General features: G+C 40.6%; 1 protein-coding gene across 1 annotated transcript in view; it reads left to right on the top strand.

The window, feature by feature from the left end:
- Positions 1-13,862, top strand: part of LOC145980240 (KH domain-containing, RNA-binding, signal transduction-associated protein 2-like) — a 357,457-nt gene that overhangs the window by 250,639 nt on the left and 92,956 nt on the right. The window contains exon 4 of the mRNA XM_083113253.1: positions 505-790. Within this exon, the coding sequence (XP_082969379.1) occupies positions 505-790 (286 nt within the window). The remainder of the gene's footprint in view (positions 1-504; positions 791-13,862) is intronic.

Raw genomic sequence — 13,862 nt, 5'->3', positions numbered from 1 at the left:
AAATCACTTTTGGATTTTTTATAGGGATACAAAAGCCTAAGCTAGTATAATTCTACTATCACTGAGTAAATAATAATGTTAAGTAATATGAAAGTAAAAATTGTAGTTGCATTGAATGTAGATCTGAAGGCCTTATTTACAATTACTTTAACGTCACTTCTATATCTTTCTTACAATAGATAAGAATTATTAATTTTAAGATTTCAAATCTCAGTTTACATTTACAAACCAGAATTCTTGTACAGTACTTTCTCAGCGGAAATGGGTTTCATGGATTCATTTTTATGAAATCTCTTGAAATAAAATCTTGAAAATTCCGCCCAAAAGAACGAAAGTATTACAAGGGACTTACTTCATTCACTCGCTATGCAACCAGAAGCAGCACAAACACAACTGGAATTCCACGAAACAATAATTTGAATTAAAAGTAACATAAATTCAATCTAATATAGAGATAATCTGCCTACTAGGGTTTGCACCACTGACACTTGATATCTTTTCCAGGACTACAACGACGACATCCGGCAGGAGCAGATGTGGGAGATGCAGCTACTGAACAGCCAGAAAACCAGCGACTGTGGCAGCAACATGCAGTGCGGGGGTGGAAGCACGACATCTAGCAACGGAAGCATCTCTCCTCCTACGTCACCAGCACTCTCACAGGTCAGCGCGACTGCGGCCTCGCCTCAAGTAGTCATGACTTCCACCCCCAGCCAGAGGTCGGTCCCTACTCTTCACCCGGCGCTCAGGGGTCTTCCCAGGTCACAGCTCGGCATCGTTCCAACAGCAGGTGAGAAAATATATACAATATTATTTGCGCCTGAAAGATTATGCTTTCCGTACGACGCCTCTGCTGTGCGGTTTGCATTCTAACAGGATAGCGCTAAAAGCTTTTGCAAAACGCTTCTTTCAAGTCAATTTTACATTAAAAGAGACGATTGAGATAGTTTAAAGCAAGATACGATCCTCTGACTTCCACACGGGAGACTCAGGGTCGATTCCCGGCTTGGGAGATCTAAGGTCGGAATTTTTTCGGCCTTGTCCCTGCATGAAGTGGCTCTGAGGCTGACACAGTCTCAAATCGAAGGGAACCTGAGGGGCAACCCTGGGTGTAAAGGCGGGCGGAGCGTGGTGCTGATCACATGGTTCCAAGTGTCTTCATGCTACGGTGTTTACACGGGGAATCCTGTGAAGTATAGCCTAATCTAGAATCGAACCCAAGATTTGCAAACATTTGTGATTAATATAAATTAAATACCAACGCACATATGTGAAGAGTTCGATGAGGTAAGATCTCGTGAAGGACTGAAAGATGAACATTTTAACAGAATATCGTAAATATCTTTTGCTTATATTTCAAAGGTATTTTAGAATTTTGTAGCAGTCTCTGCTCGATGTCATCAATTGTCCATTACCATGTGTATTTAATTTCATTGATTCGTTTTTTTTTTGCTTTATTTTACTACGCCACTTTTGGCGAATTTTCGAAGATGGAGATGAGTGATGATGAGATGAAATTGATGAATGTACACTGACAAACATCCACGCCCAGGCCAGGATTCGAACCCGGCATCCCTGGCTTCGTAACGTCATGTGCTAACCACTCCACCACGGGTGCGTATTCTATTTGTTTTACGCAAACTGCCGACAACCTCTACGCCATATGTTATAATTTATTCGTACAAAAACATGGGATACTAGAGAATTTTTTTGATACTTGTGGCCGCGGTGGCTCAGTCGGTAACGAGTCTGACTACCATGCTGAAGGTCCCGGGTTCATTCCCCCGCCGGTTCAAATCCGGGAACCCAAGTTAACGTTGGAAGCGGCTCCGGCGCCCACCTAGCGTCGAATGACATGGGTACCTGGGGGAGGGTAAAGGCGGTCAGGGGCGTGATGCTGATCACATCACCCCCACTCACGACCGGATGAAGAAAGTGTGGGGCGTTACCCACACACCCTCTATACGCCTTCATGGCGTGGTGCTAAGCACCTTTTCTTACTTGTGTATTCTACGGTATAAGTTAAAAGGATGCATCTCTATCTAATGTAAAACTTTGTATCCAAGAATAAAGCCTGCTATTCGAGAAGTCACAGATTCAAATCTCGCGAGCAACTTTTATGAATGTAATTCGAGTAAGTTTCTGCAAGGGGTCCCGAGTTCGAATCTCACAGCCTGATACGACGCATCAGGTTCATCCGACATCAGGACTATCAACGCCATCTCTTGTTCATTCTCAGGAGTCTTGGATGACGATAACGTAGTTCGTACCTTTAACGTAGCACACTACAGCACCGAGAGAAGCGATTTCTCAAGATCTGTTAGAATTTCGAACGAAGACCCTGTGTCTTATTTTCTACCCAGAGATGAAACAAGGCTTCTGCGAGCCGAGGCCTGATCGACTTGACAAGGCAGGGAGTGAGTTCAGGCGGAAAAACGATGGGACGCGAAATGGGGGAAATTTCGGGACAGAGAAATGAGCTTAGCTTGCAAGAATGAAAGAAGCGCTGTCTCTGTAGCCAAAAAAGGACATGCGATTAAATTCGAAAGGCTCCAGGGACAAGGGAGACGAAAGACAGCAGAGCATTAGCAATACGGTGAATAGATTGTTACTTGAAATGGTATAGGCAGGGAAGTTTGGCCGTATATGTTACCTGATGCTGGTTTATCTCTGCAATACATTGCCGGCCCCCGTGGCGGGGTGGTTAGCACGACGCCAGGGGTCCATGGTTCGAATCCTGGCCTGGGTATCGATGTTCGTGACTGTCCATTCATCAATTTCATCACTCATCCCCATCTTCGCAAATTAGCCAAAAGATGCACAAAAAGCGAAGTAAATAAAGCAAGTCACTCAATCAGTACTTGAGTGAATTACTTACAACTGGGGATTTAACAGACACTTCCCCACCAAGGGAAAAATCCTCATGCATCAACGTTGAATCATACGATCACCCCTTTCCGGTAAGAAAACCTGGAAGGGAATTTTCGTAAAAAGTCCCAGATCCACCATCACCCCCTGCAAGAGGCGCTCACGGTTTGTTACTATAGCAACGCTCATCTGCGGTTGACGGACCATTGTTTCTTGCCTTGAGATGCGTAATGAAGCTTGTGCACTTTCAGCCAGAGTGTTTCAGCGCGGTAACTCCACGTGCGGAAGACGTACCGCTTCATCAATATCAAGGCCCACCGTTTTAGCCAGCAACGGAGATGTCCGTAGGGGCGTGCATCCAGTTTGTTTCCAGAGCACGGCGCTGGAGAAAAAGATTCCTTTTCCTTTCCAGGTTGTGCTTACGGGTGTTTGCTGGGATATTCCAATCTGTTAGTGAAAGGGGTCTCTCGTTATTCTATTGTTTCAAGACATCAACGCCAGATCCAATCCGCGCTTTCGTTGTTTATCGTCAACTTGGGTTCAAAAGAATAGCCTTTAAAGCAGCTTCTCAGCTCAAATTTTAAATTGTTTGCACTTTACTGGACATCAGCAGATTTCAAAGTAAAAAGTTTTACTTTCACCTCATACATTTAGCAGAAATTCATTCTAGAGTTGACGAGCTGTATCTTTGTGGGTGAACTTGGCTAGTCCACGCAGAGAGAACGCTACAATGACGCGCATTGGCTAAGGCACCCTGTAGCTCCTCCCACTTTGCTACTGCGCAGCCGGACTTGCTTAGGGTTCACCCGTAAAGTTACACCTTGTCAACTCTAATATACGAATGTATTTCAACCAGATTTTAAAGCCAAACTTTTATGTAACGTAAGCTGAGACAAATTCTTTAAAAAGCTTGAATGATAGCTTAAATACAAATATGTTCTTAATTATTATAACCAATTCAGATAGAATTTCTAATACGAGATTATGAAGATTGTACTAGTTATATATGGCTCAACATCAAATAAAGCACACGAAATTAAAAATAATAATTCACAGATCCAAATTATAAAAGGATGGTTAATTGCAAATATAAATAAAATTATATGTTGTAATTCAAATTGAATTCTTACGCCCCAATAAACTTACTCCCAATTTGAAAAGAAATTCTTCCAAATTTATCTGTACTTTACATTTTTACCTTCACTCGAGAGCTGCTGACTTATAGTGGGCTTTTGTGGGCATATATGAATAAACACGTGCATATACTTGACGACTTCTGTTAAGACTATAAAACAACATAATACTTGCATTACAATTTGAGCGGCAGATTTGAGAAAAACATACCAGAGCGCCATCTATGAAACACTTCTGAAACATTTTCGAGACACGGACGCTGTAAACCTTCCCAGCATGCCCTTCTTTACAGACAAAATCCTCTTTGGAGGCATCAAAATCACACCACGCCAAGAGAGAAAAAGAGGATGCGGAGGGGGGAGAGGGGGGCGGAGTCCTTCTGAAACAACATACAAATTACTCTCCTGATCTCGCCGTTAAGCCGATTTCAAGCCAGCACTGAGAAAGGGGGCGCTTCAGTTAGCAACCGGGGGATAAAACTCTCACATTGGAACCGCCGCATTGTCTGAAGGCTGCCTTTCATAAGGGAACGGCAGCGCTATCTGGCGCACTGTTCCAAAAGCGTGGGGATAATGGGAAATTATCACTGTTTAATACCTGCTAAAGGCGTCCATAGCCTAGAGAGATTAACTCCGTGATGACCAAAGCGTCTCGGGAGTTTGCTGTTTCGAATTCTGGTGCGTTCTTCTGTCATAGAGAATAGCGAATAAATTCAGAATCGTAATTAACCCTTCTAGCTTTTCAGAACGCACTAAACATGTGCAAGACTAAAATTCAAAGAACTTGGATTTTCATTTCTGTCTGAACCTCTTCCAGCTAATCTCATAACATCAAAGGCACTTGTGCATTTTCATGTCTAAACTGTAAACAACATAGGTGTGTGAACTGATTGTTCCAGGGGCGCCTGGGAACCTCCTAATGTCCTCTCCAAAAATTAAAAATGTAGAAACTAAAAATTAAAATAATGAAAATAATATCAGTGTTTAAAAAGTGAGGATACCCTTCCTGTCTCTCTTCAACACAATGTGACATTTTTACTATAATAATCAATAATCACGTATTTTGCATAAATATTGATTATCAGTAATTTACTATCGGCGCAATACAGGAAAACCTGTGCTAAAGTAATAACGAGTCTTCTCGAGACTTTAATGTTAAAATTTCATCTTCCTCATACCAAATAGTTTCTGTGAAAAAGTATCAAGAAGTTACGACTATTTGGCTAACATTGTCGGGAAATTCAATTGAAAAGTACAATGAAGACACTTTTTATTGATCTTCCCCTTGTCTTATGCAAAAGTTGGTTGATTTTATTATAACGAAACGATAAATGAAAGTTATAAATAACGTAAATTACACTTATCAGAATTCCTCCGCAGCAGGAATTATTGGGGGTGGGCTCTGATCACTGAAATAAATTAATGAATGACTCACTCTCTCGCTTTTTAAAGTTTTGGCCTGAGCGTTCGGAATCCATCGGGAAAAATTTCCCGTCCAGATACCAACTTTTCGGGATCCCGAGCAGTCGGGAAATAGCGAATGCTAATTTAAAATGTCGTTATTTCTGGACGTTTTCTGCATTGTAAATTTCTGGAACTTATTGTAAACTGTTAGTTTTTTTTTTATCCAGAAATCACTTAAAGTAAAAATGACGTGTAGAATTCGAGATTTTCAGAGCTTCGGTAAATTTTGAACATTTCCCTTCCCGAAAATTTCCCGACTTAGTCGGAAAATTGAAAATTTTCCCCGTCACGATCCATCCCGCACAACCCTAATAAAAGCTCATGAATGCCTAAAAAATATGAATTATTTTATTCCATGTTAGAATGCAGAATATTAATTATCCACGGATGGATATGTCACAAGTTTCGTCAACCATAATAGCAAAATAGTCTCGACTTTTAATATCTGTTACTACGGACCGCAAAACAGATCTCCCTAATATATCAATGATCTCGTTCTGGATGGCATGTGAGAGCATTTGTAGGCCGGACGTCCCATCCACTCTCCTAGTTCATGCACATCGTCTTTAACTCTTTTTAGTAAACAATTTAACAATACTCATAATTATATAATTAATATATAGTAATAAGTCATGTGTTTTGCTGTCTCTGGTTTTAAACCCCCCCCCCCCAAAAGTTGATGGTCTAGAACATTTCAAATGTGTATTTAAAGTTAAGTTCATGTGGCACAATTCAGAATAAACTTTACAAGAGAAGCAAAATAATACATTAGATCGTCTTAAGCAAAATTATTTTGGGGACTCTGCCACAAATCTTTAACATTGGGCGGGCTCGAGCCCCCCCAAGACCCATGGAGTCGGCGCCTATGCTCCGCAGGATATAGTGCGCCCTTTAAAATCTTTGTAATTCTATGGAAGCGGCTCAAAATTTGTACAGGCATACTTGATTATCTGTGAAATTCACAAAAATGTCATTTTTATGTACAATACGTGATTGTGCTTCTAAACGATATAAGTGGTCGCATTGATTGTGCTGTGCCCAACGAGTTTGGCAACACTTTACCAGAATTCTTCCGCAGGATGTAGTGCGCGCTTTAAAACCTTTGTCTATGAAAACGGTACAAAATATGTAAAAGTACACTTCTTAACAGTGAAATTAACAAAAGACTATTTTTTTACGTGTAAGATGTGATGATCATTCCTTTTAAATGATATTGTTGCGGAGTAATACATCTTAAGTGAGACGCCATCTTGAGAGAAGAATTGTCATTGTGTCGATCGGAATTGTTGTAAATCTAGTCCTGGGACACTGAAAAATAAGAAACATAACTATTCTGTCATGTTGCCCGTCCATCCTCTTTATCCAACACCTTCATCTTCCTCTTCCGAAATCTCATGTATAATAATCCAGAACACGAGATGATATTCCGCAAAAAAACACACGCTTCCTCAATGTCTGGGTAAGATATCTGTTATGGGAATATGGTAATGTGTTTTTGGGAAGTGACAGCTTCCCCCCCCCCCTTCCCCCTCCGATACACTGAGAAGATTTCCTTTGTTTTCGTAGGAGATTATGTAAACAGCATCCTCTCTTTCTCCTTCCACTCTCTCGAGAGAACGATAAGAGTTTTTTTATCCATCGCGTTCGCTTAATCTATTCAAATTTTTTAACGTCGCTATTGTCGGATATTCTTTGCTGGACGGTGGATGAATAAAAAGAAACCGCATTGTATGTTTTTATCCAATCCCCGAACCTCGTGTGTAATCTGCAATAGCCGTGAAGCTATTTTAGGATTTTGTTTCTCCAATATTCAGCTCTGGTATGACATGAGGTGACGCAAAAAATTGGCGAGATTTTATCTGTACGCTTTATACGGCAAATTGGAACTATTGGGAACATTCCATTTCAAACATTCCACATGAATATATCGGTTCCTGAATTGGGAACATTCGTCATGGTTCCTGAATGCGGAACTTTCGTCATAGTTTCTGAATTGGGAAGTTTTTTCATAGTTCCTGAATGCGGACCTTTCGTCAAAGTTCCTGAATGTGGAGGTTTCGTCAAAGTTCCTGAATGTCAAGCTTTCGTCAAAATTCCTGAATGTGGAGCTTTCGTCCAAGTTCCTGAACGTCGAGCTTTCGTCATAGTTTCTGAATTCGGAACTTTTGTCGTAGTTCCTGAATGTTGAGCTTTCGTCAAAGTTCCTGAATGTGAAGCTTTCGTCATAGTTCCTGAATGCGGACCTTTCGTCAAAGTTCCTGAATGTGGAGCTTTTGTCAAAGTTCCTGAACGTCGAGCTTTCGTCATAGTTTCTGAATTCGGAACTTTTGTCGTAGTTCCTGAATGCGGACCTTTCGTCAAAGTTCCTGAATGTGGAGCTTTTGTCAAAGTTCCTGAATGTTGAGCTTTCCTCAAAATTCCTGAATGTGGAGCTTTTGTCAAAGTTCCTGAACGTCGAGCTTTCGTCATAGTTTCTGAATTCGGAACTTTTGTCGTAGTTCCTGAATGTTCAGCTTTCGTCAAAATTCCTGAATGTGAAGCTTTCGTCATAGTTCCTGAATGCGGACCTTTCGTCAAAGTTCGTCGTAGTTCCTGTATATACTTGTTAGATTTGTGTTTGGTTGATTCATGTCGCTTTTATGCCTCCAAGTTAATCATGAAGATGAGAACGAGTGATAAGGAGAGAACAATAGGTACGAACAATTAAAAAAACCTTGCTTCCTCAGGCCTGAGATTCTGAGAAAGATAAGTTACGAATTTCTTTAAGCTTGTCCCGAACTATATATGCAAGTAATGTGATGTTTAGTAGTAAAGAGTGGATTTGCTTTGTCAGACTCAGTGTAGGAGAAAAAAACACACACTCACACATATGTAATTGTACCCATTCTATAAGAGCCGCTGTGGTCCAGTAGGTAGTCGACCGCACAGACAGCTTCAACGCCGGAGGTCCCAGGTTCAAATCCTGTGTAAGGCATGGTTCTATGTATTTGTCTGTACTAATGGAAAGTGAAGAATCAACTTAATAACTGATATGAGAAACAAGATATGAGAACCAGGGGTTTTGCTTTCTAAAGAAAGAAAATAGTTTGTAAGTCGCCTGACTGCCACGCGGAAGACCCACGTTGCGGTGGGTCATCTGATTTATTCACGATTCAGGATTTCCCAACACAGGAACTATGGAAATTCCCATGAATAGCTATGGAAATTCCAATGCTTCAGGACTTCCAAACTGAGGAACTATGGAAATTCCAATCATTCAGGACTTCCAATTCAGAATTTATGGAACTTTCAATGATTCAGGACTTCCAATTCAGAATTTATGGAACTTTCAATGATTCAGGACTTCCAATTCAGGAACTATGGAAATTCCAATGATTCAGGATTTCCCAACTCAGGAACTATGAAAATTCGAATGATTCAGGATTTCCCAATTGAGGAACCATGGAAATTTCAATCATTCAGGACTTCCCAACTAAGAAACTAAGGAGATTCCAATGTTTCAGGACTTCGCAACTGAGGAACAATGGAGAATCCAATGATTCAGGACTTCTCAACTTCTCAATCTAGTCTTGGGACAGTGAAAAATAAGAAACATAACTATTCTGTCATGTTGCACGTCCATCCTCTTTATCCAACACCTTCATCTTCTGTTCCGAAATCTCATGTATAATAATCCAGAACACGAGATGATATTCCGCAAAAAAACACACGCTTCCTCAATGTCTGGGTAAGATATCTGTTATGGGAATATGGTAATGTGTTTTTGGGAAGTGACAGCTTCCCCCCCCCCCTTCCCCCTCCGATACACTGAGAAGATTTCCTTTGTTTTCGTAGGAGATTATGTAAACAGCATCCTCTCTCTCTCTCCTTCCACTCTCTCGAGAGAACGATAAGAGTTTTTTTATCCATCGCGTTCGCTTAATCTATTCAAATTTTTTTACGTCGCTATTGTCGGATATTCTTTGCTGGACGGTGGATGAATAAAAAGAAACCGCATTGTATGTTTTTATCCAATCCCCGAATCTCGTGTGTAATCTGCAATAGCCGTGAAGCTATTTTAGGATTTTGTTTCTCCAATATTCAGCTCTGGTATGACATGAGGTGACGCAAAAAATTGGCGAGATTTTATCTGTACGCTTTATACGGCAAATTGGAACTATTGGGAACATTCCATTTCAAACATTCCACATGAATATATCGGTTCCTGAATTGGGAACATTCGTCATGGTTCCTGAATGCGGAACTTTCGTCATAGTTTCTGAATTGGGAAGTTTTTTCATAGTTCCTGAACGTGGAGCTTTCGTCAAAGTTCATGAATGTAAAGCTTTCGTCATAGTTCCTGAATGCGGACCTTTCGTCAAAGTTCCTGAATGTGGAGGTTTCGTCAAAGTTCCTGAATGTCAAGCTTTCGTCAAAATTCCTGAATGTGGAGCTTTCGTCCAAGTTCCTGAACGTCGAGCTTTCGTCATAGTTTCTGAATTCGGAACTTTTGTCGTAGTTCCTGAATGTTGAGCTTTCGTCAAAGTTCCTGAATGTGAAGCTTTCGTCATAGTTCCTGAATGCGGACCTTTCGTCAAAGTTCCTGAATGTGGAGCTTTTGTCAAAGTTCCTGAACGTCGAGCTTTCGTCATAGTTTCTGAATTCGGAACTTTTGTCGTAGTTCCTGAATGTTCAGCTTTCGTCAAAATTCCTGAATGTGAAGCTTTCGTCATAGTTCCTGAATGCGGACCTTTCGTCAAAGTTCGTCGTAGTTCCTGTATATACTTGTTAGATTTGTGTTTGGTTGATTCATGTCGCTTTTATGCCTCCAAGTTAATCATGAAGATGAGAACGAGTGATAAGGAGAGAACAATAGGTACGAACAATTAAAAAAACCTTGCTTCCTCAGGCCTGAGATTCTGAGAAAGATAAGTTACGAATTTCTTTAAGCTTGTCCCGAACTATATATGCAAGTAATGTGATGTTTAGTAGTAAAGAGTGGATTTGCTTTGTCAGACTCAGTGTAGGAGAAAAAACACACACTCACACATATGTAATTGTACCCATTCTATAAGAGCCGCTGTGGTCCAGTAGGTAGTCGACCGCACAGACAGCTTCAACGCCGGAGGTCCCAGGTTCAAATCCTGTGTAAGGCATGGTTCTATGTATTTGTCTGTACTAATGGAAAGTGAAGAATCAACTTAATAACTGATATGAGAAACAAGATATGAGAACCAGGGGTTTTGCTTTCTAAAGAAAGAAAATAGTTTGTAAGTCGCCTGACTGCCACGCGGAAGACCCACGTTGCGGTGGGTCATCTAATTTATTCACGATTCAGGATTTCCCAACACAGGAACTATGGAAATTCCCATGATTCAGGACTTCCAATTCAGGAATTATGGCAACTCCAATGAATCAGGACTTCCCAACTCGGGAACTATGGAAATTCCAATGATTCAAGAATTCCCAACTGAATAGCTATGGAAATTCCAATGCTTCAGGACTTCCCAACTGAGGAACTATGGAAATTCCAATCATTCAGGACTTCCAATTCAGAATTTATGGAACTTTCAATGATTCAGGACTTCCAATTCAGAATATATGGAACTTTCAATGATTCAGGACTTCCAATTCAGGAACTATGGAAATTCCAATGATTCAGGATTTCCCAACTCAGGAACAATGAAAATTCGAATGATTCAGGATTTCCCAATTGAGGAACCATGGAAATTTCGATCATTCAGGACTTTCCAACTGAAGAACTATGTAAATTCCAATTATTCATGACTTCCAATTCAGGAACTATGGAAAGTCCAATGATTGAGGACTTCCCAACTGAGGAACTATGGAAATTCCAATGATTCAGGACTTCCAAACTGAGAAACTATGGAAATTCCAATGAATCAGGACTTCCAAACTGAGGAACGATGGAAATTCCAATGAATCAGGACTTCCAAACTGAGGAACGATGGAAATTACAATGAATAAGGACTTCCCAACTGAAGAACTATGTAAATTACAATGATTCAGGACTTCCCATCTAAGAAACTAAGGAGATTCCAATGATTCAGGACTTCGCAACTGAGGAACAATGGAGAATCCAATGATTCAGGATTTCCTAATTCAGAAACTATGGAAATTGCAAAGAAAAGAAACAGTACCATTTCAAGGAACTGATCTAAACCAGTTGGATATTTCAGTGAAATGTCTTCTCAACTCAATTGCTTCGGAAGAGGATGAACTGGCGTTCAAAATATTTGACATTACACACATCTGTATAACTGCTAACTAGTGTTAATATAACCTAACCTACAAGCAAAATATCTGCAATATACTAAAAAATATATTAGAGGAAAGAAACTTCCCGTAAATCACAGTACCCTTTCTGTAAATGGATATGTATGTACGCTGTAACCATAACAACCTCTGAAGAACCGGTCCTTACCTCTCCCCCATCTCTCTCGAGGCAGCGGTTCCCGAGTTGAAAACATTCCACTTCAAACCTTTCACATGAAAATATCGGTTCCTGAATTCGGAACTTTCATCAATTTCTGAATTGGGAACTATGGTCGGTTCCTGAATTGGGAACCCTCGTCATAGTTCCTGAATTGGGAACCTTCTTCATAATTCCTGAATTGGAAACCTTCGTCATACTTCCTGAATTGGGAACGTTAGTCATAATTCCTTAATTGAAAACCTTCGTCAAAATTCCTGAATTAAAAACCTTCGTCATAGTTCCTGAGGTTTTTGAATTGGGAACTTTCATGAGTTCCTGAATTGGGAACCTTCGCCATACTTCCTGAATTGGGAACCTTCGGCATAATTCCTGAATTGGAAACCTTCGTCATACTTCCTGAATTGGGAACCTTCGTCATAATTCCTTAATTGAAAACCTTCGTCATAGTTCCTGAATTGGAAACCTTCGTCATAGTTCCTGAGGTTTCTGAATTGGGAACTACCGTCGGTTCCTGAATTGGGAACCTTCGTCATACTTCCTGATTTGGGAACCTTCGTCATAATTCCTTAATTGAAAACCTTCCATAATTCCTGAATTGAAAACCTTCGTCATAGTTCCTGAGGTTTTTGAATTCGGAATTTTCATGACTTCCTGAATTGGAAACTACCGTTGGTTCCTTAATTGGGAACTTTCGTCATAGTTCCTGAATTGGAACCATGGTCATAGTTCCCGAATTGAAAACCTTCGTCATAGTTCCTGAGGTTTTTGAATTCGGAATTTTCATGAGTTCCTGAATTGGGAACTACCGTTGGTTCCTTAATTGGGAACCTTCGTCATAGTTCCTGAATTGGAACCATGGTCATAGTTCCCGAATTGGAACCATGGTCATAGTTCCCGAATTGGAACCATGGTCATAGTTCCCGAATTGGAACCATGGTCATAGTTCCCGAATTGAAAACCTTCGTCATAGTTCCTGAGGTTTTTGAATTCGGAATTTTCATGAGTTCCTGAATTGGGAACTACCGTTGGTTCCTTAATTGGGAACCTTCGTCATAGTTCCTGAATTGGAACCATGGTCATAGTTCCCGAATTGGAAACCTTCGTCATAGTTCCTGAGGTTCTTGAATTGGGAACCTTCGTCATAGTTCCTGAATTGGAAACCTTCGTCATAGATCCTGATGTTTTTGAATTGGAAACTTTCAGGAGTTCCTGAGTGGCAAACTTTTATGAGTTCCTGAATTGGAAACTTTTATGAGTTGTTGAATGGGGAACTTTCATGAGTTCCTTGATTGGGAACCTTCGTCATAGTTCCTGAATTTGAAACCTTCGTCATAGTTCCTGAGGTTTTTGAATTGCGAGCATGAGTTCTTGAGGTTTTTGAATTGCGAACAACAGTTCCTAAGGTTTTTGAATTGCGAACATGAGTTCCTGAGGTTTCTGAATTGGGAACTTTCATGAGTTCCTGAATCGGGAATTTCCATGAGGTCCTGAATTGGAACCATAATCATAGTTCCTTAATTGGGAACCTTCGTCATACTTCCTGATTTGGGAACCTTCGTAATAGTTCCTGAATTAGGAATCTTCGTCATAGTTCCCCTAATTGGGAATCTTCGTCATACTGAATTGGGACATCGCCGGTCATCTAGGACGAGACTTTTTCCGACCATGTCCCTGCAAAAGGCCTCGTTTTAAATAGCGTACCGTCGACAGAAGCGCGATGGTGATCACATCATCTTTACATAGAAGTTCGCCAATGAGCCTCCTTGAGGTACCATCACATCTCCTATGTACCATGAACAAAAAGAACGAAGGTAGCTTTGACACTGATTCTATGTCTGTTTATTTTCTCCATGTGTGTTTTCATTCTCAACTTATCAATCGTCGATGACAAAATTGGGGCTGAGCGAACCTTGACGCCCTTGTTGGCGACACTTCTGCTAGTACTTTATTTCACATGTTTT

The sequence above is a fragment of the Lepisma saccharinum genome, chromosome 27 (genome assembly GCF_977018435.1).
Source record: "Lepisma saccharinum chromosome 27, izLepSacc3.1, whole genome shotgun sequence".
Classification (NCBI taxonomy): Eukaryota; Metazoa; Arthropoda; class Insecta; order Zygentoma; family Lepismatidae; genus Lepisma; species Lepisma saccharinum.
This window is presented reverse-complemented; position numbering and strand designations above follow the sequence as displayed.